This window comes from Uncinocarpus reesii, genomic scaffold (genome assembly GCF_000003515.1).
Source record: "Uncinocarpus reesii 1704 scaffold_2 genomic scaffold, whole genome shotgun sequence".
NCBI classification, from domain to species: Eukaryota; Fungi; Ascomycota; class Eurotiomycetes; order Onygenales; family Onygenaceae; genus Uncinocarpus; species Uncinocarpus reesii.
Window position 1 is genome coordinate 1,652,596 of NW_003052499.1, and position 27,600 is coordinate 1,680,195.

The window sequence follows — 27,600 nt, forward strand, 5'->3', positions numbered from 1 at the left end:
GTCAAGTGCTTGGGAACGTCCGGTTGCTGATCAAGAAGAGCTTGCTTATTTTTTTCTTTTCTCCTTGAGACCGCGGATGTAAAAGAGATAGGGGGAAATTTGTTAAGTCACTTGCAGGTCCAATTTTGCGGAATAACCACGCTTGGAAAAATGGTGAAATCAACGCAGATCTCGAGACTGGATGGTGAGTGTCAAGCTTGGAAACATGAAGCGGAGGTGGTGGTTGAGGTTGAAAGAGGACAGAGAAGGATTGCAGGATGGAATTTCTGACGAGATGAAATTTTTTAGGTCTCATGCTTTCTGCCTCTGTGGATGATGAACAGGTGTGTTAGGGCCCTATTCACTGAAGCCCTGAATACCATTCACCCATTGCACGACACGATTACGCATAATGGGCTTTCAATCATTCCAGCTGACAACTTTTAGGCAGAGGCGCAATTGGCCGAAGTCAAAGGGCAGGCGAAAATGATATTCCGTCGATTGAATAGCAATTCCGAACCAGAAGCAAGCATCGAATCTGGGCAATACCATTTACAGTGGGTGACTCGAGAGTATTTTCGAACTGCATTGATACCGATATCTCATGGCGTTCCTTCACAGTTATATTATTAAGGATGACATCTGTTTCCTCTGCATCTCAGACCGCTCGTACCCTCGAAAGCTCGCATTCGCGTACCTGACAGATATCGCGAACGAATTCACCACCACATACCCTCCTACCCAATATCTATCTTCCAACCTCCGTCCATACGCATTTGTTGAATTTGACAGCTATCTCCAGCGTAAAAGGAAGGCGTACCAAGATAGTCGAGCTTCGGCAAATCTTGATAGGATAACCGATGAGCTCAAAGATGTGAAGAAGGTAATGACAAAAAATATTGAAGACCTCTTATACCGAGGTGATAGCTTGGAGCGCATGGGAGAAATGTCCGGGAGATTAAGAGAAGATAGCCGCAAATATCGAAAGGCTGCTGTGAGGATAAACTGGGAATTACTGATAAAACAGGTGGGCGATCTCCTGTCGTGTCGCATGAAATCTCGCGGAATCTTTGCTCACGCTTCTTGCAGTACGGTCCCTTCGGTGCTGTTGGCCTGCTTATCATTATTCTGCTTTGGTGGCGATTTTTCTAGTTCGAATAGCCCTGTAATAATATACCCATTCATGACCTTCATATTCGATGACCGAGGACCGTGGCGCAGTTAGAGCGCTGTCATATTTCAGGCTGGGGAGCAAGCGGCAGTTTGCTTTTCAAATATCCCTTTGCCGTCCGCTTCTCGAATGCTTTCGGATATGCGTATAGCTCTTGAAGCGCAGGCTCAACAACGAGCTTTTATTGCCCTTCCCCTAAACAGGATGTTTCATATTTCATCCTCTTCTTCGTCAAAATCATCCTCTTCTCCCATCTCGTATAGAATGCGCCCACCTTCACCGGGGCCCTCTCCCTTTTGTGCGTCAAAATAGGGCAGAACCACGTTTTCTCTGTCCCGTCGTTGTCGTTCTGTAAGCCCAAGCTCAAACGTCGACACTGGTTCTTCTTCTGTTTCACCTGGGCCCAGCTCCTCTTCTCGCTTGTAAAGGGGATGATCGTCAAGCAGTGAAGCTACTTCTCGCGCTGATCCTCGGGCATAGAAAGCCGGAAAAGGCAAAAAGTACCATTCAGCAATGCCTCTGCCGCTCTTTCGTCTGTGCTCCATTTCCAATACAATTCCGTCGTGGTTTCCGAGATTCTTCCCGGAATCTTGTCGTCCGAGAATAATGCCTTCTCTCTCTTCGTCAAGACCAAACACAGGCGTGACCATACTTTTATCAGCTGCAGCTTTCCGGGCCAAGACATGTGGCAGTGAATGGACAGTGAAGATGGTGGTTGCCAAGTACGTCAACAGAGAGTGCAGCGTCGGCGTATAGGGACGAGAAGTGCCTGACACAGGAATATCCTGGTGATACACCACGATGAGAGAGATATGCAGCTTTGAACTTGTAGGGCTTAGCAAGTTGCCCAGAAATTCAGCTACATTGACATCCTGGCCAATGGCCTTGCCGCAACCAAAGAGTGTATCGAATCGATGATCACAACATATCCTATAGTAGACGAGTTAATATAAGCAGAAATTATCTCAATCTGGGACATGCCTTACGTTTATCAGTTACTTTATTTGCGCAAGGCGGAAAGGACGAAACCACTTCTTTGGCCACATCATTTGGATTCTTCCTGATGGCTGAAATGAAGGAATCTACTCCTTCGGGACGTGCAAATGTCTCAAAAGACACGAATGTGATGTGGGATTTAGATAGCTGCAGATAAATTAGATACATAATATCAGTCATGCGGTATATTCTCATTCGCGGCAACCATGTGGACGTCAATACGTGTGCACATGGAGTGTTATACAATGTGCATGCCGGTGGTAGTTCTGCTGAGGAGAATAAAGCAAAAGGGTCCGAAATATCCTTACCTTTGCCCGTCGAATATACTCTTTCAGTAGCGGAGTCGCTGGCTGCTCCAAAGAGTCCAATACCAAAGTCAAGGGCGATGTGGTGTCGCGCAGATTCAAGAGCGACGATAGTAGTAGGAGGTTATGCGCCCGACGACGAGATATGTTACTTCCGGGAGCCATCTTATAATCAATGAACCAGTGGTTGAAATACTGAGAATCACTAACAGGGTAAATGATTTCTACTCCGAGATCACCGACAATCATAGACTCGAACGGCGCTTTGGTGAAAAACTGCGCTCTTGGTCCCTTGTGTGCGCCGTAGCCACCAGCAGGTTGCTTCAAAGGATCGGAATTGTTGGTGAATAGGCACAAGTTCTCGTTACAGCATCTGTCAACGGATTTCATTGAGCATAGCTCACCAAGTGCAGGCTTTTGACTGGATACCGTTACCCCTCTTCATCCATTTAGTTCTTCCGGACCTCGAATTGCCTGCGCTGTTCCGCAACCAGCTGGATGACATTTGATCCTCCAATATGACGGAACCCCCAGCCAAACGCGCCAGGCGCATGGACAGCTCGACAATGTGGGACATGACCGATAGACACTCAAAACAAGCCGACTACGCTTCCGATGCAGTGGATGGACCGGGAAGGCGGGACAAAGACTACGCGAAACGACCTACAACCTCATCACGCGCGGAGCGACGCCAGAGATCTCGATCTCATGGCAGGGATGATAGAAGACGCGACCGAAGCAGATCACGGGAGAGGCGACCCAGAGACGGGGCTAGAGATGCACCCAGAGATAGCCGGCGGGACGACGGCAGAGATGCACGTGGCCCAAGGGATAGAGATCGAAGCAGAAGTCGGGATCGGAGCCGTGAGAAGGAGTATTCACGACGAGGTTCGTAAATGTTATCGATGGCGAGCTATTCTACTGTCCACATTTGCTTACCACATTTTAGATTATCATTCCAAGCCCAGTCGATATTGGGACGTCCCTCGAACTAGGTCGAAATCTCGCTCCCGCTCTCCAACTCGCAATGGCACAAAAATGCGAACAAGGTCCCCGCCCCGCGGTCCCAGGTCGGAACGCAAAGACGCCGGACGGCGGAGCGCACCTCCAGACGACGACAGACGCCCTAATGGATCCGATAGAAAACGACCTTCAAGGCCTCAAGATGCTTCGAACATGGATATGGACGTGGATATGGAAGCTGATGGGATGGAAGAAATGATGTTGAAGACAATGGGATTCAAGAATTTCCGATCTACACAAAACACTAAAGTCCCCGGGAACCAGATATACGGAGTTCGAAAGGAGAAGAAGACGGAGTATAGACAGTACATGAACCGGGTGGGCGGTTTCAACAGGCCATTGAGTCCTTCAAGATAATGTCCTGGGCTGATAGTTTTTATTCTATTCCGCCTTTCTCCCTCTTTATCATATTACATTTTTTGAGCGACTTTTTGCTTACTCTTTCTTATTGTTCTTCAGGCGGGTGGCGTTTCCCATTGCTGCACCCGAGGCTTAAGGAAAGACACATCTTGTTTCAAATACATTCTGTTTCCGTCATGGGGCATAACTTATCGAAGACGGTTCTGATGCCCTACTGACGCCGCTGCGTGGAAGCTACTCTGATATATTCGACTCCCATCAAGTCATGATTGTTAAACCCTTCAATTTTATCATCCAGGATATCTAGCACACCCCGAGTAATTGCCACGCCTCTCGGCGGTTGTCATTGTGGTTTGCAGTGCAAATCGAGGCAGCTTTACATATCCGACCATCCCTAATGACCGAAAAACACCCCGCCGCCATGCTGGTGTTTGTCCATTCACATGAAACCCTCGCATTGGGTGTTATGAAATCGTGGAAGAAGCAATCGATGGCCACTTTTAGATTCTTACTCCGAAATGCCTGAAATCAACATCGTATTATCCGACTGCGCACCCAGCCAAAACAAACATGACAGACACACGTTCCCATCCCCATGTTCTTCATCTCATTCAGGGTTATAGACAAACTACAGACTACACTTTAGGCGCGGCCGGCTACGGAGTACACAAGAGATGCGTTCAATCAATCACGCCCCTAACTCCCTGCTTGTGGATTCGCCCACCGCTCCTCCTTACCACAATTGAATTAAAAGGGTATCTACTGTATAGGTGGGTATTATGATCATTTCATACCTCCTGATGCTCTGATTGCAAAACCTTTATGTCACAGGCGAAAACGCCCACACCTGCAAGATCTACATTTCGCTGAGAGAAACATACGGTACAGTCCCGTGATAATTGGTTCGCATAAACGGCAGCCCGGCCGCCATATGTGGATATAAGGCTGTGTAGGACAGAGTCCCATCTGATTGTAGCAGCTGAACAAGCTGGATTGAACATTATTGCATTCTTCAAAACAAGCCATCAACAAGCTTTTGTTAGTGCACAAGCTTGGTATTGAGACAAGCCAAATTTGTGGGGAGCAGTACTCTTGTAACTCTTGTATTTGGTCCATGATCAGGTCAGACTATCGAGGCATCATGCACTGTTTCTGTTCTGCGCTTCTACAGCGTTCTACAGATTACTGGTGGTGGATTGGTGATCATTCCATGCAATTTCAGCATCCCAGAGTATCCTTGCTTACAGAAATGAAATCGTTGCTTCCTTATGGTCAGGGGAAATCCTCATAGAAAAATGAATATTCGGTTTCTCTGGACGGAGTAGGAAGCGATCACCTCACACGTAATGCTGCTCAATATCCACGATTCCAACCGCGAGAGACCGGAAATTATTGCTAGGTTACACGCGGACATAACCCTAGCTGTCGGATATCTTGACGAGGCATCCTTCACATATTGACGATCCATCGTCCCTGTAAAGAGGACAATTGCTCTTGTCCGGATTAAATCGAATTGTTATCATGTCCCTAGAATTCGGCCTGTACCATTTTGCATCGAAGCCCGTGACAATCCCTATCATTCACCTTTTTTATATAGTTTCACAATGGCCGTGGTCGGAGCTACCTGCTCGTTCACTAATCTTGTGGAAATGGATGATATTTGGAGATCAATAAATCAGTCCCCGCACATGACTGAAGATTAAAGCCGCCCCGCACCATTGAGCCTGGCAGGGGTATGAGACAGGGTTAGCTAGATAACGAGGAATTGCATCCTTGGAAGAGTACTCACTTAGGACGTTTCGAAAGGGATTGAGCAAAGGATTTCGGCTGCCAATAAATTACACTTGATTGAAGGTGACGACCTTGAAGGGAGGTAGAAATATATCAGAGTATATGAGAAAGTCCAATGGTCTCACTCACATCCCAGCCAGACTTGGGATGGCATCTTGAATTTATAAGGCTTGGTTGAAAATCCTCGGGTCGAATGATTCGGGAGTTTCGTCTCTTTTAATAAACGACAGCGGAGATTTCACCCCTTTTCCTTGCGGCGAGCATTTTCCGGCTTGGCAGCTTCCCTGCCACTTCCGCTTGCTTTTGATTGGGTGATGATCCCGCTTCCGCCCATCCCGGGTTTCCGCTCGCTGACTAAAACCCATGGCCTTGGCGGAATCACATGGCGGACTTTTGGAATTCCCGAATCCGACACGCTGGAGATGTCTCTTGGTCTCTGGCTGCTAGTTATGGCTTCATACGAGACTACGGAGCTGCCATGATTCGCAATGGTTCCAATTCGTTGAAATGAGCTCAAGTCGAGTGTGCGCCAGGGGTATTTCCGCTCCAGCAAGCCCTGGGTGAAACGTTGCATTGCACTCAATTAAACAAGCGCTGAACTTGTTTCGCCTATGTTTCCCGCTGGGCGATCGCAGCGAGGAAACCATTTTCGGTGCAATCTGTTTCCCTCGGAGACCCCACTTGAATAATGGCTCCTTGGGCTACTGAACACCATGTCACCTATTTCTCCGGCTTCGTGGAGTGAGTGGTTCGGTTCTTCTTTTTTACCCTCATTTTGGTCTTGGGCTGTGGTGAAGTGTCAGGGATCATCTTGGATGTAGGCTTCTAGACCAGAAGAATGGACAACATTGCATTTCATGTCTTGGTGGCTCAACAGCCGAATCGACCACACTATATGAGTCCCGACTTATACACGCCTTGACTCGCTTCAGCCATGAGGACCCGAGAGATCTCCCCAATTCTTGTGTTTCTCGTGACCACCCACAGGTCAATCTTCTTGGTCGTTCATGATGGGCTTTTTATTTAAACTTTTTGCCAGCACCCTGGCTGTGGCATCGGCTGTTAACTCGGCAGAACTCCTCAATTTTGAGAATGAAAGGGATGTTATCCCCGGAGCCTACATTGTGGTGATGAAAGATGGGCTCTCTTCATCGAACTTCAGAACCCATCTATCAAGTGTTCCTCAGGGAAATGAGGGAAAACGGGGCATCCAAGGCTCTGATGGACTGCAGTTCAGCTTTGATATTGAAGGCTGGAGGGGGTACAGCGGGAGGTTCGACAATGAGACCTTGAGCAATATTGCCAATCATCCTGATGTACGTCAAAAAGTGCTGCTCTGAGAAAACTATTGCTAACATGTATTAGGTCAAATTCGTGGAACCCGACCGCATGGCTAAGGCAAGCATTTTGAAGTTTCAAAAGGCTGCACCCTCCTGGGGCCTTCCTAGAATTTCACACAGGTTCCGTGGCTTTCGCAATTACATTTACCACCGCTCGTCTGGCAAAGGTGTGGTGGCATACGTAGTGGACACTGGCATTGATATCCATCATCCAGAATTTGAAGGCCGCGCGGAATATGGCATTAACGTGGTGGATGAAGTAGAAGGAGACGAGAACGGCCATGGCACCCATGTCTCTGGTACTATAGCTGGCAAGACCTTTGGTGTTGCGAAGGGGGTAAAGCTCATCGCAGTCAAGGCGTTGGGAAAGAATTCCAGGGGCCCTGACAGCGGGATTATCGCTGCGATGGACTGGGCTGTGAAGCATGCAAAGGAGAAAAGAACAATTGGAAAGGCAATCATGAACTTGAGTTTGACCGGAGACACTTCAACGGCTCTGAACGAAGCTGCGGAGAGGGCAGTCGAGGCAGGTTTCTTTCTTGGTGTGGCCGCCGGAAACAACAATGTGCGTAAAAGAAGGGCTCATATCAATCCATTGCCCCCAGAGACTTTGAGAATTCGAGCGACGTAATGCTCACCATGAAAATTTACAGCGCGATGCCATCAACGAATCCCCAGCTTCCGTCAAATCAGTATGCACGGTTGGTGCAAGCACGATTAATGACGAGAAGGCTTCTTTTTCCAATTTTGGGGCTCGGCGTGAGTTATCCTCCCATTGCTCTCTCGCTTCGTTTTCCGTGGTGGCCGTCTTGCTAACGATTTCAACACCGGATTAGTTGACATCTATGCTCCCGGGGCCAATATTACATCGGCTCTGCCCAATGGTCGCCACGGGGCAATGTCGGGAACATCCATGGCTACACCTCATGTCTGCGGAGTAGCCGCCCTTCTTATTTCTTCGGAGGGAATCAGAGCAAAGCATGCATGCGACCGCATTAAGCAGCTGGCGACACGACGAGCGATCAAGAACCCCGGTGAGAAGACCACAAGCCGTCTGCTTTACAACGGGAGCTTCTAGAAGATCAGGATAGATAATGTACAATAGAGCAAGTTTCACTGCCAGAAGTGGACCAAGGCGTGTTTAGCACGAAACATATCGGCGAAGCAAGTAATATCCAGTGTAATAAGGATGATAGCACAAAACAAACCTGATAGTGAGCTTCAGACTTTCCACCGTCCCACGCGGGTATTTGCCACCGGGATTATGGGGTGATATTCCATATCTAAACTTTTGCAATTGACTCGTCAGCCCCGGTGATCGACTGTCGCCAGCGATGGTGTCTCGTTAAACTCCATTTTCCAGAACCTCAGTCCCGGCCCGGCTCATATCCTAATACCGTTTGCAGCTTCCGGTCAGCCAGCATTCCCAGCTGCCTCGGGGGTCATCCGTAGCCGGTGAGCGCACTCGCCATTGACGCTCCTCCCGCTGAACCACCACACCCGTTCAGCTGTGCCACTGTCTGTCGACTCGGGGTCAGGTTCCCGAAAGCAGACACGTCTGGTGAGTTGCGGAGATCGTCAAGGTGACCCCCGCCTTTGGATGGTTGCGTCGGGCCGATTTGGAGGGAGTCGGGGTGCCTGGAAAGAGGGTCTGGCGCTGTCCATCCGACGATGATCATCAGGGGACCATGTCCCTGGCAGCAGACAAGATGTGCCTAGGTAACTTAAACGGACGAGTGTCGCATGTCGCATCGGTCAGGGATGCCCGCATCTCGCAGTCTGGAGTTCATTGGCCAGCGAGCGTGCAGAGTTTTGCGTTAGTGAAGCCACGTCTCAGCTTGTACCCCTTTGGCAAAGATTCCTCTGGCAGGCACGACGAAGAGTGGATGCAGGCTGTAGACTGTTAGGTATGGATTGCAACAGGGGAACTCCATGAACCCTCACCTTTTGACGGTATGTTTTTAGCCGTGTCCCAGCTTTTGAACAAGAAGCCTTCATGGCTGCCCATGGAGCTCTGGTAATGACGCTTGTTTTTGGCCAGCGATGGAGGTGCTACTGTCTCAAATACCCGTTCGCGAGGGAGGTGAAGTCCTCGCTCGCTCGTTCTATGTTTCATGCTACTATGATGGCTCTGGACCTCTTCGCTGAAGCTGATCTACTCGTTCGATATTAGTTTGTGGCCAAATTAGAAGGTTACACTCGGCTCCCTTGTCTGCAATGATCTTGCAACCATTCCTTCTCAGGGAACAACCATGTTCACTCCGCAATTATCTTTAATTTGCAGGCCGAAGCGTGCGGTTTGCGTTGTTCTGGAAAAGCCTTCGACTGCCTCCCCGGCCATAGCCGACAGGCCATCACAGTTCGTCACCCCATGGCTGTCCAAGAAGGGGAACTCGGGAACCTAACGCCCAGAGGCTTGACGCGGAGTGAACTCAACGCGGAGGCGGGTCCATGTGGGAAACGTCATGTGGGACCTGCAAGAAGGATGGGAAAGGGTTTTGATTCTGAAGATGGAGGGGGACGCTGAATTCATTTTAGCCCAGGGCCTTGAGAAGGCCGGGGTATGCGTGGTCGCGGTGCGAGCATGGGAAATCGTCCGAACGTGATATAAATTCAAGATGATTCCCATGAGCACTCAGAGCTGTTTCTAGTCTTGATCTCTCCAGCCCTTTCAGAGATTGGACTCCTGTTTTCTTCTTGGGTATACTCTCTGGGTCATCATCATGCACGGACTTTTACTTGCCGCCGGGCTTCTCACCCTGCCCCTTCGCGCTCTTGCGCACCCGGGACATCAATCAACAAGCATCCTCAGCCGACGAGGCGCTGTTGACCTTGATGCCTATCGTGTCTCTGCCAAGGCTGAGTACTCAAACGTCAATGATGTTGCCGAGAACCCACCTGCCGTGTCACTCATGAGCTCCGGCAGCTACGTCGATATCGCTACTGAGCTCGTCAAGACCACTCTCCCAGGGGTTACCTTCCGTGTCGTTAACGACCACTACGTTGGCACCAACGGCGTTGCTCATGTTCACTTCCGCCAAACCATCCACGGAGTGGACGTTGATAATGCTGATTTCAACGTTAACGTAAGTCAACGAACTCCGTTTGGCATTTCAGAACCCCCGCCTTACATTTATTATAGGTCAAAGACGGCAAGGTTTTCTCCTTCGGCAACGGCTTCTACAAGGGAGAGATTCCAAAAGAGAACCCAATGGTCAAGCGTGACTTCTCCGATCCCGTTCACGCTTTGAAGGGAGCTTGCAACGCTCTCAAGATCCCCATCAAGACCAACAAGGTCTCCGTTAAGTCCGGCAAGGGACAAGAATCTGTTGTTTTCAAGGGAACATCTGGTGCTCTATCTGAGCCTAAGGGTGATCTTGTCTACTTCGTTAAGCCAGATGGCAAGCTGTCTTTGACCTGGAGAGTTGAAACCGACGTTGGTGACAACTGGCTTTCCTCTTATGTTGATGCCAAGGACAGCAGCAAGATCCACGGTGTCACTGACTACGTTGCCGATGCGACCTTCCAGGTTTAGTATGCCTCCTATATTCTCAAACACAAATACAACCGTAGCTAATACAAATCACAGCCCTTGGGGACTCAACGACCCAACTGAAGGATCTCGCCAGACCTTGACGGATCCTTGGGAGCGAAATGCATCCGAGTTCACTTGGCACAGTGATGGCAATACCCGATATCCAACCACCCGTGGAAATAACGGAATTGCCCAAGACAATCCCAGCGGTGGAACCGGATACCTCAACAACTACCGCCCACAGAGCAGCGCTCTCAGATTTGAGTACCCATACTCCACCAGCATGAGCCCGCCAACCTCTTACAAAGATGCTTCCATCACTCAATTGTTCTATACCGCCAACACCTTCCACGACCTTACCTACTTGCTTGGTTTCACTGAGAGAGCTGGCAACTTCGAGGTCAACAACAACAACCAGGGTGGCCGAGGAAATGACTTTGTCATCTTGAACGCTCAAGATGGCTCTGGTGTTAACAATGCCAACTTCGCTACTCCTCCTGATGGCCAGCCTGGTCGCATGCGTATGTACACCTGGAACAGATCTCAACCCAACCGTGATGGCTGCTTTGAAGCCGGTATTGTCATCCACGAATATGCCCACGGTCGTAAGTCCTCCTATTCCTGCTTTGATTTCTGAATCCGAGACTGCCCGTCTCCTCAATGCTCGTCTGCTCACCTGGTTTCTAGTCTCCAACCGTCTCTGCGGTGGACCTGCCAACTCCCGATGCTTGAGTGCCCTCGAATCCGGTGGTATGGGTGAGGGATGGGGAGACTTCCTTGCCACTGCTATCCGCTTGAAGGCAAATGACACCCGCCGCACTTCCTACACCATGGGCGAGTGGGCCTCCAACCAGCGAGGCGGTATTCGTCAATACCCCTACTCCACCAGCACCACCACCAACCCTCTTGTCTACACCACTGTCAACCGATACAACAGAGTCCACGATATCGGAACCGTCTGGGCCACCATGCTCTACGAAGTCCTATGGAATCTCATTGACAAACACGGCAAGAATGACGGCCCCCGCCCCGAATTCCGCAACGGTGTTCCCACTGATGGCAAGTATCTGACCATGAAGCTCGTCATTGACGGTATGGCCTTGTAAGTTGAATAGCCGATCTTTTGATACCCTTTCCGAATTTTGCCCTAACGTTTCCTACCCGTAGGATGCCATGCAACCCCAACTTTGTCCAGGCCCGTGATGCCATCATCGATGCCGATGAGGCTCTTACTGGTGGACAGAACAAGTGCGAGATCTGGGCTGGTTTCGCTAAGCGTCAATTGGGTACTGGTGCTCGCTATGGACGCACCAACCGCGTTGGTAGCACCGAGGTTCCAAGCGAGTGCCGATAGACGTTTTTATATACTTCTCTTGTACATAGTTTGTTACCCGGCTGAATTAGTACAGTTGCAAAAATGGAACTTTCAGTCTTTTCAGTTAACCATTTATATTCATATTCCCTTATCGTCTACTTCACTGCATCCAGTCACTTGTCTCTTCGCGCAAAAGGGAGAAGCCTCCCCCTTTTCCTATTCGGATAAAAGGACTGACAACTTCACTGCCATCCTGGAACCAATGAAGCCCCTTGAAATGCTCAGGAAGTCCCAAATCAAAATAAGATTCCTACATTGTCTATCGCTTGTTCCAGCCCTCAATCTTGAGCTTGCTCACACCGTGATTTCAAGAAGCAACGGTTTGTGATAGACCACCGCATTAATACCGAGCTTCTCCCGTTGAGTAGTTATCATGCAGAACAAGAAGCATTCTAAACTAATCAACGAGGGCCGGAGCTTAAGACGTGGGGAAAGGTTGCATCGTGGATGGAGATCAGGCGCCCATAAGCCCCCGCGAAACGGGGCCCAGAAGGCAACTTCGAATCGTTTCCCAGAGATTCAGTGGAGAGCTTGGTACCATGGTTCTGCGATGAGGATTTTTGCCTTTGGACGTCCTAAACTTGGATGAGCTCACGAGCGGTGTTTGGGTGAGCTTGAAGATTCTCAGATTCTTTCCGTTGAAGTTGAGGGTATAAAGGCAGGTGTTGTAGGGAAAGACTCGGTCGTTTGGGACTGTTGCAGACGCTTTGAAGAAGCTGAATGCAAGGTGCGGAGGAGCAGTGAAAACAGCCTGGAGTGGTGCCGGTTTAACTATCAATCTACATTCACAACCTGCCTGTCTACAACTCTACTAAACTGTTCGGTTCAACCGACTTCGATCCCAAAGATGGAGCGGACAATTGTCATCGTGGGTGAGCAACTAACCAAAGTCATGAAATTTCATATGGAATTTGATAGCTAATGATGGCTTGAATTTGATAGGGGGTGGAATCATCGGATGCTCGACTGCCTACTACTTGACTAGACACCCTTCATACGACCCTGCAAAGCACAGAATCATACTCCTTGAAGCCACACAAATCGCTGGCGGGGCATCAGGCAAGGCAGGCGGCCTCGTTGCGCTCTGGGCGTACCCGAGCAGTATCGTCCCGCTTAGCTTCCGGCTCCATGCCGAGCTAGCTAAAGAGCACAATGGAAAGGAAAAATGGGGATACAGGAAGGTCCATTGCGGGCAGCTGATGGCGCATGTGCTTCCAAAAAGGCCGGATAGTACGAGTGGCTCGAGTGCAACTGGCGGCAAAGAAGCGGTTTCGTTGGAAAAACGAACGGATGATGCTATAGGGTTATTACGGGCGGCAGGTATACCGGCGGATCTTGACTGGTTTGATCCGTTTACTCTGTCCGGGTATGAAGAGATGGGCGACCCGGGAACTACTGCTCAGGTTCATCCTTATCTGTTTACCACTTCGCTAGCGAAATTGGCCGAAGATAAAGGAGCGGAGATAAAATTGGGATCTGTCACGGAGATTGAGCAGCTGGATAACGGAACAAGCTCCGTCAAATATACAAATAAGGAGACCGGCGCGCCCGAGGCAATATCAGCCACGGACGTTATCATATCCGCAGGGCCATGGACCAAAGCAGTCTTTCCACGAGCGCCGATCTCAGCCCTCCGTGCCCACAGCGTAGTTATACGCCCTACACGAACCGTTTCGGCATATGCAGTGTTCACCAGCATTGCGCTTCCCCCAGGATCCAGCAAACACCGTCCAACGATGGCAGCGCCCGAAATCTATGCAAGACCAGATGATACTGTGTACGCATGCGGTGAAGGTGACAAGATAGTCCCGCTTCCGGCGACGACGGCAGATGTTGAAGTGGACGATTCCAGATGTCAAACAATCATTGACTCTGTCGGTGCTATATCCACTGAACTGCGGGAGGGTGAAGTGGTTGCCCGGCAGGCTTGCTATCTGCCGAATGTGTCAGTGAGAGGAGCAGGCCCACTGATTGGGCCGACTGATATCAAAGGCGTCTACCTTGCGACGGGCCATACTTGCTGGGGAATCCAGAATGCTCCAGGGACTGGAAAGTTGATGAGTGAGATCATATTTGATGGAGAGGCCAAGAGTGCAAAAATTTCGAGCTTAGACCCGCGTCAAGTGTTATGAACATTCCTAGCTAGTGTGTAAATATTGATTCCGGCCTGTTTCCGTCCCTTCGCATTGTGGTTAGCTTTATATCCCTAAGGGTAGTAAACTGTATTACGTAGTTTGATAGTTTGCTAAACTGGAGCTCTGTTGGAGATGAAATGTAGCAACATCATCGGATGGGAGCGTCGACCCGAACAACTCACAACCACGCCCTCCTTTTTGCGAAGTGCTGCCTCAGGGCCATTTATTTACTGTACGAGATATCAATGTGCAGTAATTATCATTCCTGGATGTGTCAATCTCAAAGATGAAAAGTATCTGGGTTGGCATTCTCGCTACCCTCGCCGTCAATGATCGTTTTCACGTCTCAGCCAAATGCGCAACACTTGAGCCCCCAGCGCTGATAGATGGGACTCATCAAGCTTCAAATGAATCACTACTATGGGGGCCATATCGGCCTAATCTTTACTTCGGTGTTCGCCCGCGAATACCCAAGAGCCTGGTGGCAGGACTGATATGGGCGAAGGTAGACGATTATCGCACGGCGCAGGGGAGTAAGTAGGTTTATGACTCTGCCGAGTTTATCTCTATAAATATCTATAATACCTCGTTGAAGCTCGTGTTTTTAGGCAAATAAACTAACTCTCGCTCTTCAGACTTTAGGCACACTTGTGAACAAAATGAAGGCATGGCAGGGTATGGTTGGGACGAGTATGATATCCGAAAGGGCGGCCGGCAAACGATCCACGACGCAGGAAACACGCTTGACCTCACTATCGATTTTATAAAGGTACCAGGTGGGGGCCATGGAGGGAGCTGGGGGCTTCGGATCAAGGGCCAACCGCGTCCGGACGCTCCGCCTAATCAACCTACTACTGTGGTATTCTATGCCGCGATGGAGGGGTTGGGGGAGCTGGGAGTTGCAAATGAAGACGATCCGCTTGGATTCAAAGGCGATGTGAAACTCTCTGGAAGTACGGCGGATTTGGGGGATTTTACGATTGATATTACCAGAGGCCCCGATACCAATCAGTATCCGCCAAAAACGCACCCCAGCTATGACGAGAAACCGCAGGATAGAACTTTTGTTGCAAGTTTACAACTTCAACCAGAAGTACTATGGCAAGCAAAAAGTATGTTTGACCAATATATCTACCTTCACAGTTCTAATGGACACGTTGCTAGGCATCCTTTTTGCCCATCTGAAGCAGGAAATCGACCCTCTGGTCCAAAAATACGGCACAGAGAATCCTCCGCCTCCAAGCCGACTCTTCACCATTGCCAATAAACCAGCACAAGGAAATTTCCATGCAATTCAGAAAGTTTTCCAGGGCCCCTTTGAGGTACGTCCCCAGTGCAGCATGAAGATCCATTTTGACTCAAATTGGCCAGTTCGACGTCCTATTCTCCTCGGGATCTGCCAGCCAGCCATTGACTTGTAAGTGTCTTCCTGTTTGATCGAGCTGATCCTCCAGATTTACTAATTACTCTTAGCCGATGTCCTCAGTAAGGGGATCAAGGATTCTTCTCAAGCATTTGCAGAGCGATTCAAGGAGATCTATTCACCCGTGAAACCTTTTGACTCGCCCGAGTACTTGCCTTTTTCACAAGCTATGCTCTCCAACTTGGTCGGGGGTGTTGGATATTTCTACGGGGACTCTATTGTTGACCGCTCAGATGCCCCAGAATACGAGGAGGAGAACGAAGGTTTCTGGGAGGAAACCGCCGAAGCAAGAGCGCGAGCGCTACCTGTACCCGGAAATCCTGCAGAACTATTTACGAGCATTCCATCACGTCCCTTCTTCCCTCGTGGATTCCTTTGGGATGAGGGATTTCACTTGATTCCGGTTGCTGATTGGGATCTTGATCTGAGGTGAGATGAACTACTCAAAGTGGTTTAATGAAGTGGTACTGACTAAATGTAGCCTGCAAATCGTCAAAAGTTGGTTCAATCTTATGGATGACGATGGCTGGATTGCGCGTGAACAGATTCTAGGACCTGAAGCTCGTAGCAAGGTTCCGCCTGAATTTCAGACCCAATATCCTCATTATGCTAACCCACCCACATTGTTCATGATTCTTGATGGCCTTGTGAACAAAATAGAAGCCAGCATGGCCAGACCCGATTCAGATGACATTTCTGCAATGTGTCCGAAGGACCTGGAGGCCGCGAAGTCATACCTACGCGCTCTATATCCTTTGTTGCAGCGTCAGTACTCTTGGTTCAAGAGAACGCAGTGGGGCGATGTCAAAACATATGACAGAGAGGCATATTCCAGTAAAGAGGCGTATCGTTGGAGAGGCCGTACCGTTGAGCATATTCTCACTTCAGGACTTGATGACTACCCACGTGCCCAGCCACCCCATCCGGGAGAGCTCCATGTGGACTTGATAAGTTGGATGGGTTTGATGACTAGATCTTTGCGACGCATTGCAGGAGTTTTGGAAGAGAAGAGCGACATGGAAACGTTGGCCAAGAACGAGAATGCTATCAAAAAGAACATCGACGATCTGCATTGGGATGAGACTCAAAAGACGTACTGCGACGCCACGATTGACGAGTTCGAAGAGGATGTGCATGTATGCCACAAGGGGTACATTTCACTGTTCCCCTTCATGACAGGAATGATGGACCCGGACAGCCCCCACCTTGGCCATATTCTTGACCTTATCAGCGACCCAGAGGAGCTGTGGAGCGACTATGGTATACGAAGTTTGAGCAAGAAGGATAAACTCTATGGGACTGGTGAGAATTATTGGAAGAGCCCGATTTGGATCAATATGAACTATTTGATCCTCAAGAATCTCCTTGTAAGTGCCCCTGGTGTTCCATTTTAGCTTGAGTCTAACAACTGTAAATTAAGGACCTTGCAAATGGCTCTGGGCCCTATAAAAAACAAGCCGGTGAAATTTACGGCAAACTACGCAAGAATGTTGTGGATAACGTATTCAACGAGTGGAAACGAACTGGTTTCGCTTGGGAGCAATACAACCCAGAGACGGGCCATGGCCAGCGAACACAGCATTTCACAGGATGGACCAGTTTGGTCGTGAAAATGATGGTCATGCCAGACCTCTCCGCGGCATCCACTGGAAGCCTCCGTGATGAATTGTAACTTTATCTCATTTTGCTTTCGATGCTGATACTTGTTCGAAGTTAGATTAGCCAGTAAATGTAAACTAATGGGTATCTCTCAATGTGTGTCGATAAATCTGCGCCTTTTCCCCCCGTATATTCCCAAATTAGTACGCCGATGCCATATCCAATGCCAAAATCAATAGGCTTTTATGAAAGGTAAGTGATCGCGAGGAGCTAGCGGTGGCGCCTATGATCATGATCATCTGGCCGCCGGCGTTCGTCTCTCTGTGCTTCGTGGGAACGGCTGCGATCACGACGTGAAGATCTTTTATCTTCCCAGCGGCGTCTGATTCTATCTCTGGATACGGACCGAGAGCGTCTTCGGTCGCGCGGACGACCTGGTGATCGAGAGCGGTGTCTCCGCCGTTCATGCCGATCGTAGTCATAATCATAGCGTCTGCTCCTTTCTTTGCGGTCCTGGTGGCGTTCCCTTTCACGGCTGCGATCCCTTGGTTTGTCTCGTTGCCTATTGCGATCCTTGCGGCGCACGGGGGTGTCATCTTTGCTGCTACTGCGGAGTTCATGGCGTCTATCATTGAAAATTCCCGATGCTTCGAGCTTGTCTGCGACATCGGAGGCATGTTTTGTGCCGTCGTATCCACCAAACCCGATGCCTTTGACACCTTCCACTCTACCCTCATCTGCAACGTCGATAGAATCCTTGATGAACTTCTGAAACTCCTTTCCAGCAACAGCGGTGGCATTGGCACCGGTGGCCGTCTTGGGAGCGACAGGTAATCCTAGGGCCCGAGCCATAGCTTCTTGCTCCGCCTCTTTAATTTTCTGCAACTCGTCTTTTCGAGCCGCCTCCTCAGATTTGGCATCATCGTCCTTGGCATACCAAGATAAGTCACGACCTTGCTGCCAGCGTCCCACAGGAGCCATAAGAGAGTGTCCGAGATAGTTCTCGCGGTGGGAGGAGTCTTTAACGTCAGACCATTTGAAGCTATCGCGGCCGCCGCTGTGACAAACATGGACACTGTGAGCATGATGAATCGGACCCAAGGGGTGGAAGCACCTACCGGCTGCCTTCTTTGCGAACGCCTGCCACCAAATCCATTCTGAAAGGTAGTCCTGCTGTGCCTTTTTTTCCTGCTACAGTCCTGTCTCTCTGCACCAGTGAAATGATGAATTGGTGGCCGGTGGTCTGCAGCTGGATGTCTATCACGTGGATGCTAATTTAGCGCAGGCAAAAAACGTGAGCTGGACCGTGCGTTCTGGGGAAAAAAAGCTTGAATTGAGTTCACCGCATCAACATCGGAACAAGATGGCATCACCATCTGGCATCATCGCTGAACGACGCAAAGATGCCAATGACGATGTGCTTGGATGCTAGACTCTGGATATTTCTGAAGACACAACGGCCTTTTGAACATCAGGAGGCCCCAGCCATATGATGGTGACTCAGCGTTCAGGTGATCGCTTAGTTCTGGCTTGTGCGGCTCTCGGCGGGACCCAGGGACCTGACGACAGCTCATCTTGAGATGTTGTCTTTTCTTCTGTTGTCACTCTCACTCTGCTCAGTAGGATACGCACAATCCAACTGGGCACGAGGCTTGGGCACCATCAGCTCCATCGAGAGAGCCATTCTTTCCTACTATACCATCTCTCGACCATGGAGGCCTCGTCCATGAGATTCAAGTACGAGGAAGTCTTTGTGGGCGACGGCGCGCAGGACCAAAACATTCGCTTAAACGAGCATAGAGTGGAGTGTGGGAACCGTAGAGTATGTGTCTCGCTGGGTTTGAAAAGACGTTGATACTGACATTTCTTGTTTATAGTTCCCGAGGTATGTCCACCGATGTACCGATGCATCGCTTTCTCGATGACTGACAGTTGGTTTTAGCAGTGCAGATGTCCCGCCGCCTCAGCCAGCGACGTGGAGAAACAACCTCGTAAGTAAACCCATGACTGGTTGGAAGATTTAGCTTACAGTTGATTCTCTAGACCGCGTTATCTCAGCATCGCAACCTTTACTTTGTTGCGTTCCTTCATCAGATATATGTGTACCAGCCCACTGTTTTCTCTGTTGGCACTACGCCTAAGCTCATTCTTACGCCGACACTCAAGAACCCAGCGGCTGGTGGTTGTATTTCTCCCTCTCGCCCTCATGCTCTAAATAATATTGTTGTCGGCGATTTGGGCAACGATGAAATTTTACTCCTTGCAACTGACTCTGGCAACGTATCCGCATATCGAACTGAGCACATCTTCTCTGCAATTGAGCAGTCTGCAGATTCCAAACGCCAAAAGCCGGAGCATCTTGGGGCCAACGTGCCATGTTTCTTCAGTGACTGGGTTAGGGAAAGTGCCTGGGGTCTAGCCATTCATAAACTAGCTCGCTTGATTGCAGTTAGTGCGAACACCGAGGAGATAACAGTCTGGGCATTTGCCCTTATCGATAGCCCGCCAAACGGCCGCAAAGCACCGCATCCCTATCAGCATTCGTACCTGAATGACTGGTCGAACATCACAACGGACGAACAATTCGAAAGGCTTCGCAACATAGCTCCCCACCATCGTCGCTGCTGCAATCTCCGCCTTACTTTGCAGGGACACCAAAATAATATTCCCTGTATCAGTTTCCTAAATTCTGAGTTGGATCCTCATGGGGAGCTGCTACTAAGTACGGATATCTCGAATCGAGTATTCGGGTGGAGAATCTGGGAATCCCGAACTCCAGCAGTTGGGTGGAATTTGAATCCTGTTCTGCGAAATCGGGACCATGATTATATTGCTGATTCGTATGTGAACAGTCGTCTTGCTTTTGAAATTAGAGTTTGACTGATATCTCTCAGGTATGACCGTGGATGGGGTGTGCTAGCTCTAGATCCGAGAATGTTTCGTAAAAAATTATCTGTTGCGGAAGCTTGCGGCGGCCAGCCAGTCTGGATTGATGACTGCTCCGCCTATGATTTGACCTCTCTCGTGGACCGTGTACCCCGTGCTTCTACAATTTACACAGTCCTTCCGCAAATGCATCACAATGCACCACAACACCCCAGTTCTGCTAATACAGCGTCAGTTGAATTTGGGGGTTCTGATGAAGAAGGTAACTTCGGAGGTTATGTCGACTTAGAACAGGTGCCGGACGGTAACGAGACCGATGGTCCGAATGAAAACGAAGTATCTGCAGCTACCAATCAGCCTAATGGGGAGCATAGCCAAGCTCTAGTTCCTTTTCAGACATCTCCAGATCCACCTGGGGTGGGATCCAACACGGAAGCTAGTTTTGCCCCTGAGCATGCTGGAACTGAGGTTCAGGGTCTATATGGTCCGGGCGATCTTGGACATGATGAAAGCCTCGGCGAAACCGAAACCGAAGATCAACCTATGGAGGACGATGATGATGACCCTTCCTTCCTTGTTGATGCTCTTTTGGAGAGTCTTTATGGGCCAACAGACACCTCTTCGCAATATGCAGATGCATTCCCTGAAATGTCTATATATGCTGCCGTCAACCCAAACGCAAGCGGGATACCATACCCTGAGTTCCCGATTCTTCACTTCTCTGAAGCTGACATTCGGATGATCCTAAGCCCGTACAGCGAAAGGGGCTCTGTCATCTGTCGCATGGCTCTCAGGCAGGTAGTAAGGGAAATGGCACCAGCTATTACAAATCGTGACCGTCTTAACCTGATTCACGAAATTCCAGAGTTAGGTGTCGTCATCGCGGGTTCCCAAAAAGGACGCGTTGCAATATTGACACTAACAGAAGTTCCAAACGTTGGGCGATTTATGAAAATTGACCACATCGTGCCCTTTGAAAGGCAGGAGAATCGCGGGTTGAGGCCACTTGTCCCGTTGATTGGTATAGCAGTTGGACCGGTGGAAAGCAACCTCATCCCTATTACTTCATCGTCAGACGATGGATTTGATGAGCCGTTTTGTGATAACGAAGGTTCCGAGGAAGGTTCTCTAGACGAGAAGGGAACACCTACATATGAATTCCAACGGCATCTAGACTTCACTGAACAAACCCCTCGAGAATCGTGGCATGGATCCCAGTATTCACGCAGATACCGGCTTATTTTAATGTACCTGGACCATACTGTGTTTCGCTACGAGTTATACTACGACTGGCCAAATGGAACCCTTGGAGTGAAGCAAGAGGAAATCAGCTCTTTCAACCTAGCTCCTTAGGCCTAGCTGAGGGAATGAAAAGAGCCTACAGAAAGGCAAGGCCAGATCCTGCACCAAACTTGCTAACTTAGGGGTAGGAACGGAACTATGGAAAGAGGAGTTATCCTGGGTGATCTGTCCAATTCTATCCCTAAAAGTAAGGGAGAGTATGTATTTTAGAACTCTTGATTTCGCGCTGTTTACCTAAGGGGGAAGATTAAGGAACATACACAGATAAAAGTGAGTATATTCAGCATTCACTGATGATCCACACCTGTAACAACAGCCCCTACATGTAGGGTACATAATACAAGGAAAATGTTTGTACAGTTCAAAGACTTTGAATTATGCGACTAAGTATCATAAAATGATCGCTTGCTTTGTTATCCATCTCTTATGCGCTGGAAATAGACAAATATATGAATTTTGCAAAAAGATTTTAAAAATTAAAAAGCTGCTAAAAGTCGTCGTCCAATTCATCACTGTCCCATTCATCCTCTTGATCGTGTTGGACCAAGTATAAAAATCTTTGGAGTCCACGTCGCTGTTCTGGAGCCGGTGCATGGGGGTGCTGAGCTCGAGCTTGCCCTTGGCCACCGGCCTCGTTCCGGGCAGCAGCAGGAGGTGGTTCAGCACGATCCGGAGTTTGGTCGACGACAGGACGTTCTCGGTGTGGTAATACAATCTCTATGCGCGGCTCTGGCTGCTGGCGTTGGACGGGGCCAGGGCCCGGGGGGATCGCTCGTGGTGGGCCGGCGTGTGGAGGATCGGGAGCGGCGGGAGGATGAACGTTGTTATGGTTCAATCCCAGGGCAAATTGCCACGCTCCATGTTCCTCGTCTTCTTCGTTATCTGAAGCTTCATCCCAAAAGTCGTTTGCCGGCTGCTCTTGATCCGGGCCGCCGGCTCCGTCTCCTCTCTCAAGTTCCCACAGTCTCATGTAACAACCGCTAGATCGTTCGTTAAAATGCTGGTACGGGTTGGCACCAAATAGCCAGCTGGAGCACAAGTAGCAAAAATGCGTTTTGCATCGGGAGCAGATCATGTGGTTGCAGCCCGTGGACTTTTGGCATCGGAAGTCGCAGGTTGGGCAACGTGTGGTGTAGAGCTGCATATAATCTTCCGTCGCTTTCTCCTCCAAGGTAAGCTCGGCAGTGCGTCTAGGGTAGCAGTACACGCTGGGTCCGTGCCAACCCCTTTTACACACGGAACAAAACGCATATTCACAGTCCTCGCATATCGATAGGCGTTTTTCCATAGGTGGAAGTTGGTCTTCGGAACCGAGAGGATCGAATGTTTTTGCCTCATCTTCGTCGTCTGATAGTTCCAAGTTGCTGATATTCATCGGATCAGTTGGCTTTGGGAAACGTTTTGAACGCGCGGCACCCTGACACCATTTCCGCGGGCAATATACGACAGACTTATCAGCTTCCAATTTGAGCTTTCGTTTCAGATGAGCATAACGTTGAACGACCTGGGGTTCGATTGGTATTTCAAGGAGTTCGGTAGGTGTAAGACACAGATCTGGCTTTCGATGACGCCTTGGGATTCTTTGCGCGTCAGCTTGATCATTTGGCAAGGTGGGTTTAATCTCCTTCCCACAACTTGGATCAACGCATTTGACACTATCAACATCTCCTTCACCAATACAGGCGTTGTAGAAGTCCTGCAGGCATGCGACGCAGAAAACATGCGAACACTGCTGAAGCCGATGGCAAACTTTCCCTTTCTTTGGCTCTAGGCAAACACCGCAAACAAACGTTTCTTGCTCAAACTTCTCTCGCTTAACACGAAAATCGAAGTCTAGTAGAGGAATTTTCAATTTCTCCGGAAATATCAACGCAGAGTTTTGTTTAGGGAGGAGTCCGAAAACAGATTCTGCCTCGAGTTGGAGATGATCGATATAGGAGTAAACGACCAAATCCTTTCCACACTCCGCCCAAAGTTTCTTGCCTTGTGACACCAACTTAAATATTGTAGGCACAGGTAGCCATTCAGGGCTCGTTGATATAGTAAATTTGGGCGCATCCTGAGCGGGATATAGCTCCGGCAATTCTATCTTCAAGAGCAACGGAGGAAAATGCGAGATCGAATAGGTTTGAATTCTTTCCGTTCCTGCAATATTACTTTGTACGCCATTTTCCATATTATTTGCATCATTCAGATTCACGGATCTCGAAGGAGCTGCGGCATCGGCCGGTGCATTTTCGAAGGCCACAGTGACTGGATATACCGGAGAGACAGGTACCGTTAAGGATGCCTTAAACGGCAATGTAGGATCTATGACGATTTCTGGGTAGATAGCAGCGATAGAAGCGAGTTCAACTGCCCGCTCATCGTCTGCAAATTCCGCACCCGCATCCATTTCCGTGAATATATCGCCACTCCAAAGCGGAGGATTCGGGAATTCGTAATCGCGGCGTATTGATATCGTCCGGTCATCAAAGGAACATGTCTAAAAGTAGGTATGCGTTTGCTAAAGTATTAGCATTCGCTCGTAGGGCCCAGTAGTTGCGGCCTGATAGTATCATAGTAGGATGGCAGCGAACTGAGGGGTAGATGAGGGCAAAAGTGAGCGAAGCGCCACCTCTGTGCACAAGCCTTTGTCGTCTATTGCAGGGCCTTTGTGGCGGAAGATATCTGAGAACTGAAATAATTGACAGCGGGATTGTTCGGAGAGGAAAAAAGTGAAGGGTTGGAGCCTTAGAAGGCAGTTGATTATGTATTGCCACAGCCAAAAGATGAGTGATGGTACTTTGACGCAATCATTTTAAACTATTCCGGTTCCAGATTCCGCTTCTCGACTTTAAGGATTCACGATGGCGGCAACCATTTAAGTACGATCCTTGCCCATTGCTGCATCTCCTCCCAGCCTGGTCACTGGTTGGTCTGCAGTTGCGAACCAACTGCGCTCGTCACCGTTGCTGGGCTTGATACTGCTGGTACACAAGCCCCAGACTCATGACTGGTTGCATCACCATCTAACTAACTAGCTGAGAGCCTTGCTTATCACCATCAGCAACTGCATCGCGCTGAGTGCAGGCTTCCAAACCTTAGGGCCATCAGCAATGGATAATAACAAGATGGGTTCCCCTTTGGCCTCCCTTTCGTTAACCCATGTTCACTATGTGAGTCCTCCGTTCACAGGACTTTCAACTCATGTTTGAGCAACTAACCAGGCGCCTTAGAACCCGGAGGACCCTATATCTTATCTTTGCGCATTTCTTTCGTTGGTCCCACAGGCACTTGTGGTCATATATGTCACTTTAGTATGGTCTTCACGGGAGGTTGAAGTATTGTTGATGCTTGCAGGCCAGATGGTCTGTGAAGCCTTGAATTTCGGGTTAAAGAGGCTGATCCGACAGGAGCGGCCACAACGTATGACCCCCAATGCCTGTTCATCCTTGGTCTGCCCTGGCTAACTTCTATTGCTTGCGACGTAGAAATCCACGGCAAAGGCTATGGCATGCCATCCTCCCATTCCCAGTTTGTTGCTTTCTTCGCCTTCTCTGTGACCCTGTTCCTTCTCCTGCGACATAAACCCGCTAGCTCCTCTGCTATGCCCAACGACTCTCCTTCCACGCTTACGCAACGGGCTGCTCTATCCCTACTGGCTTGTCTTGGGGCCGCTGCGGTGGCTTCAAGCCGTGTCTACTTGAATTATCACACCCCGAAGCAAGTTATGGCTGGGGTTGCGGCGGGAATCATATTCTCAATAGGCTGGTATTCGTTTGGCAATTATCTGCGACAGTCCGGCTGGATTCAATGGTTTCTAGAGACGAAAATCTCCGAGCTATTGAGAATGCGTGATTTGCTGCTAGGGGAGGACTTGGCCGAGGCGGGCTGGCAGAGATGGAAACTAAGACAGAGATACGGAATGGAGAAAAAACTTCATTAGATGCGATACCCTCAGACCAACTAGACAGCAATTTATGGATTTTGGATTCAAAATAGACAGCAACAATAGACCGTTCTAGCTCAATGTAACCCTGGGATCAACGCAAAGTAACTCGAGCCCTCGGAATATCGTATCGCCGGCTCCGTTATCAGATGCCTTTTTGGGACTTGCACTTGTTTCCACCGTTTTCATTTCACAAACAACAGACGAAAGGGAACTGAAGTGTGAAGGAGGCATATAGCTGGTTATGCTTCTCCCTGATTTTGTCCTTGTTGAGGTTTGGGTGCTGGCTATCACTCTTTTCACACTCCACCATTTGATATCCCTGCAAACCTTTAGATTTATGTCCCCCAGCCTCTCTAAAGGCTACATGAAAGGATTCCGATTTATATCTCTATTGACTGTGTGGTCTGATTTGCAATGGCTTCGGGTGAAGGAAACCAGACTGGCCAGCATATTGTACGGGCGGATGAGGTTGATCAAACAGGGATGGATATCTCCCCTATGCCTGACGAGCAGCTCATGCCCAATGTAGTCCGTGACCTCAAGGCAGAACAAGCTCGAAGCCAGGATGAAAAACTTTCAGAATACCCACAACGCCATCCAGCACAACCTCCGCGTCCTGAGTTGCGACGCAATACTATCGCTCCCCCGCCCCCGTTGCAGCCGCCTCCACCGGCCCCGACACCACGAAATCTAGAGCCCGCAACTGATTCGTTGAGCTTAGCTCAATTGCGAAAGATTGTCCAAGACCTTCCCAAAACGGAAGAGCATCCTGTGTATGCTTTTTCTTATGCGGATTCCCAGCCTTTCCCAGAGGAATTGGACGAATGGTTTCAATGTAATGAGGCTGATCGACTGATGTTGCTTGGATCAAAGGCGTCATTCGAACAAAATTGGTCCCAGTTTGTCCAGTCGTTACATGGAAATGTTCCTGATATCACCTGGCTTAATGCTGCAGAAAATTTGAAAAAGACTTTCCTGGAGGGGCTATTAACGAACCTCACAAGAAACACTGATATTTCGGCACGAATTGAAGCTCTTAACTGTATATGTTACCTCATCACCGGTATCTGGGGGATTACTGCAGGCAAGACCGCGGACGATTACCCAACCGAGCTTTCTGAAAAAGAGGCGGCAGAAACCCCAGGAGAGAAGTCCTTGCAGATTCAATGGATGGAGAAGAATGCGGACCTTATCCGGCACACCAAAGCATTGGTTCCGCTTTTCCACTATCTGAAAGAAGTCTTCGATAGTAATCAGTAAGCGGATGGCAGCTAAACAGTGACTCTTGCCTAGTTTACTTATTTTTCGTTTAGATCAGCCACTTATGATGATATCAAAGGTTTTGATGGCGACACTGGCGCAACCGCATACTGTGCAGCCCGGGACCGGGAAATGAATTTGACCGTTACGATATTCTATTTCCTGGTCGAAATTGCTCGTAGACAGCAAGCACGGCAGCCTGATAGGCCTTTTCTGAAAGATGAGTTCGGTATGTAACGTCCAGGTTCCTGTGCCTCCGAGCTATTTTAACACTACTTGGAATAATAGCTGCGCTAGACCCGAATTACCTTGTTATAGTAGCCCAGATCATTGCTCGGTTGCGATGGGAGGATGTCACCAATTTTCCGTTAACAAGGGTGAGCTCCTGTCTTTTTTTCCTCAAACTGGAGCCTCCATTAACAGTCATAGCTTATCCTTCTTTTTTGGAAATCTATACTACTTCTATTCGGTGGATCCGATGATCTACAGCGTGCAAAAACCGTATTAGAACCGAAGTACGATGGGCAAGCCAGCAATTCGAAATCTTCACTACCAGCTCTAACAGCCTCACCCCTCGATTATCATACATTCCGACAAGAAATCACATCAAAATATCCTTCTTATAACCCTCCTCCTGCCCTAATTCCTTTGGAGCTGGGGCATAATTCCATTCTTCCACCGCTTCCCACGGTATCTAACCGAGTTAACACGTCGACGCTGTTTTCAGGCGTGTCGGCATCCTCTGGAACTGGAAACGGCTCTATTCTACACAAATCTGTCCACATTGCAACTCCCGCGCCTTCTCCTCCGCCCTCACCTGGTGGACCTGGAAAGGCAGGTAAAAAGCAAAATTATCAAACGAATCAGAACTTCCCGTTTATGTACCCCCCACTGGATAGCCTTAGCAACAATATTGGTGGAAAGGGTTCAAGTGACATACAAGACACATTGGTAGGCCAGAAGTGGGAAGGGAGTGATGTCCCAGCGTCGATTATTGAGGCGGGAAAGCTATTTTCAAGTCGGATGCGGATGACGAGAGCAATTAGGCAACTCTGGGAAGAACGTGAGAGGTTCTTGAAATATGATCGAGGTTGGGGTGCAAACGGGGCGACTAGTGAGTGTCACGAAGAGAAAGACACAGAGGGTGTCCCTAGATGCGAAGATGAAAAGCCTACGGCAAAAATGG

At 49.2% G+C, this 27,600-nt stretch overlaps 12 protein-coding genes across 12 annotated transcripts in view; 9 read left to right on the forward strand and 3 right to left on the reverse strand.

Moving 5' to 3' along the window:
• Positions 1–150: 150 nt before the first annotated feature.
• Positions 151–1,131, forward strand: UREG_03534 (protein transport protein sec22; the record flags this gene model as incomplete). Its single annotated transcript, XM_002543971.1, has 5 exons — positions 151–184; positions 289–323; positions 427–536; positions 601–1,006; positions 1,069–1,131. 5 exons carry the CDS (start codon positions 151–153, stop codon positions 1,129–1,131), a joined length of 648 nt encoding a protein of 215 aa, XP_002544017.1.
• Positions 1,132–1,359: 228 nt separating this feature from the next.
• Positions 1,360–2,841, reverse strand: UREG_03535 (uncharacterized protein; the record flags this gene model as incomplete). Its single annotated transcript, XM_002543972.1, has 3 exons — positions 1,360–1,968; positions 2,150–2,293; positions 2,455–2,841. 3 exons carry the CDS (start codon positions 2,839–2,841, stop codon positions 1,360–1,362), a joined length of 1,140 nt encoding a protein of 379 aa, XP_002544018.1.
• A 176-nt stretch (positions 2,842–3,017) lies between these two features.
• UREG_03536 (uncharacterized protein) lies at positions 3,018–3,831 on the forward strand (the record flags this gene model as incomplete). Its single annotated transcript, XM_002543973.1, has 2 exons — positions 3,018–3,339; positions 3,401–3,831. The coding sequence occupies 2 exons, from the start codon at positions 3,018–3,020 to the stop codon at positions 3,829–3,831; spliced, it is 753 nt and encodes a 250-aa protein (XP_002544019.1).
• A 2,804-nt stretch (positions 3,832–6,635) lies between these two features.
• Positions 6,636–8,043, forward strand: UREG_03537 (uncharacterized protein; the record flags this gene model as incomplete). The annotated part of the gene is made up of 4 exons (XM_002543974.1): positions 6,636–6,941; positions 6,991–7,530; positions 7,619–7,724; positions 7,802–8,043. The coding sequence occupies 4 exons, from the start codon at positions 6,636–6,638 to the stop codon at positions 8,041–8,043; spliced, it is 1,194 nt and encodes a 397-aa protein (XP_002544020.1).
• Positions 8,044–9,688: 1,645 nt separating this feature from the next.
• Positions 9,689–11,854, forward strand: UREG_03538 (extracellular elastinolytic metalloproteinase; the record flags this gene model as incomplete). The annotated part of the gene is made up of 5 exons (XM_002543975.1): positions 9,689–10,051; positions 10,108–10,499; positions 10,555–11,105; positions 11,188–11,602; positions 11,668–11,854. The coding sequence occupies 5 exons, from the start codon at positions 9,689–9,691 to the stop codon at positions 11,852–11,854; spliced, it is 1,908 nt and encodes a 635-aa protein (XP_002544021.1).
• Positions 11,855–12,722: 868 nt separating this feature from the next.
• UREG_03539 (uncharacterized protein) lies at positions 12,723–14,007 on the forward strand (the record flags this gene model as incomplete). Its single annotated transcript, XM_002543976.1, has 2 exons — positions 12,723–12,747; positions 12,818–14,007. 2 exons carry the CDS (start codon positions 12,723–12,725, stop codon positions 14,005–14,007), a joined length of 1,215 nt encoding a protein of 404 aa, XP_002544022.1.
• Positions 14,008–14,677: 670 nt separating this feature from the next.
• UREG_03540 (uncharacterized protein) lies at positions 14,678–17,105 on the forward strand (the record flags this gene model as incomplete). Its single annotated transcript, XM_002543977.1, has 6 exons — positions 14,678–15,122; positions 15,175–15,332; positions 15,382–15,427; positions 15,484–15,862; positions 15,915–16,800; positions 16,854–17,105. 6 exons carry the CDS (start codon positions 14,678–14,680, stop codon positions 17,103–17,105), a joined length of 2,166 nt encoding a protein of 721 aa, XP_002544023.1.
• A 197-nt stretch (positions 17,106–17,302) lies between these two features.
• On the reverse strand, positions 17,303–18,188 carry UREG_03541 (uncharacterized protein; the record flags this gene model as incomplete). Its single annotated transcript, XM_002543978.1, has 2 exons — positions 17,303–18,089; positions 18,151–18,188. 2 exons carry the CDS (start codon positions 18,186–18,188, stop codon positions 17,303–17,305), a joined length of 825 nt encoding a protein of 274 aa, XP_002544024.1.
• A 555-nt stretch (positions 18,189–18,743) lies between these two features.
• Positions 18,744–20,870, forward strand: UREG_03542 (uncharacterized protein; the record flags this gene model as incomplete). Its single annotated transcript, XM_002543979.1, has 4 exons — positions 18,744–18,854; positions 19,076–19,872; positions 19,927–20,719; positions 20,847–20,870. 4 exons carry the CDS (start codon positions 18,744–18,746, stop codon positions 20,868–20,870), a joined length of 1,725 nt encoding a protein of 574 aa, XP_002544025.1.
• Positions 20,871–21,707: 837 nt separating this feature from the next.
• Positions 21,708–23,615, reverse strand: UREG_03543 (uncharacterized protein; the record flags this gene model as incomplete). Its single annotated transcript, XM_002543980.1, has 1 exon — positions 21,708–23,615. The coding sequence occupies one exon, from the start codon at positions 23,613–23,615 to the stop codon at positions 21,708–21,710; it is 1,908 nt and encodes a 635-aa protein (XP_002544026.1).
• Positions 23,616–24,333: 718 nt separating this feature from the next.
• Positions 24,334–25,148, forward strand: UREG_03544 (uncharacterized protein; the record flags this gene model as incomplete). Its single annotated transcript, XM_002543981.1, has 3 exons — positions 24,334–24,378; positions 24,439–24,628; positions 24,694–25,148. 3 exons carry the CDS (start codon positions 24,334–24,336, stop codon positions 25,146–25,148), a joined length of 690 nt encoding a protein of 229 aa, XP_002544027.1.
• Positions 25,149–25,568: 420 nt separating this feature from the next.
• Positions 25,569–27,600, forward strand: part of UREG_03545 (uncharacterized protein) — a gene marked incomplete at both ends in the record, with an annotated part of 3,149 nt that continues 1,117 nt past the window's right edge. Inside the window, 4 exons of the mRNA XM_002543982.1 lie at positions 25,569–26,410; positions 26,468–26,643; positions 26,703–26,791; positions 26,904–27,528. Coding sequence (XP_002544028.1) covers positions 25,569–26,410; positions 26,468–26,643; positions 26,703–26,791; positions 26,904–27,528 — 1,732 coding nt within the window. The remainder of the gene's footprint in view (positions 26,411–26,467; positions 26,644–26,702; positions 26,792–26,903; positions 27,529–27,600) is intronic.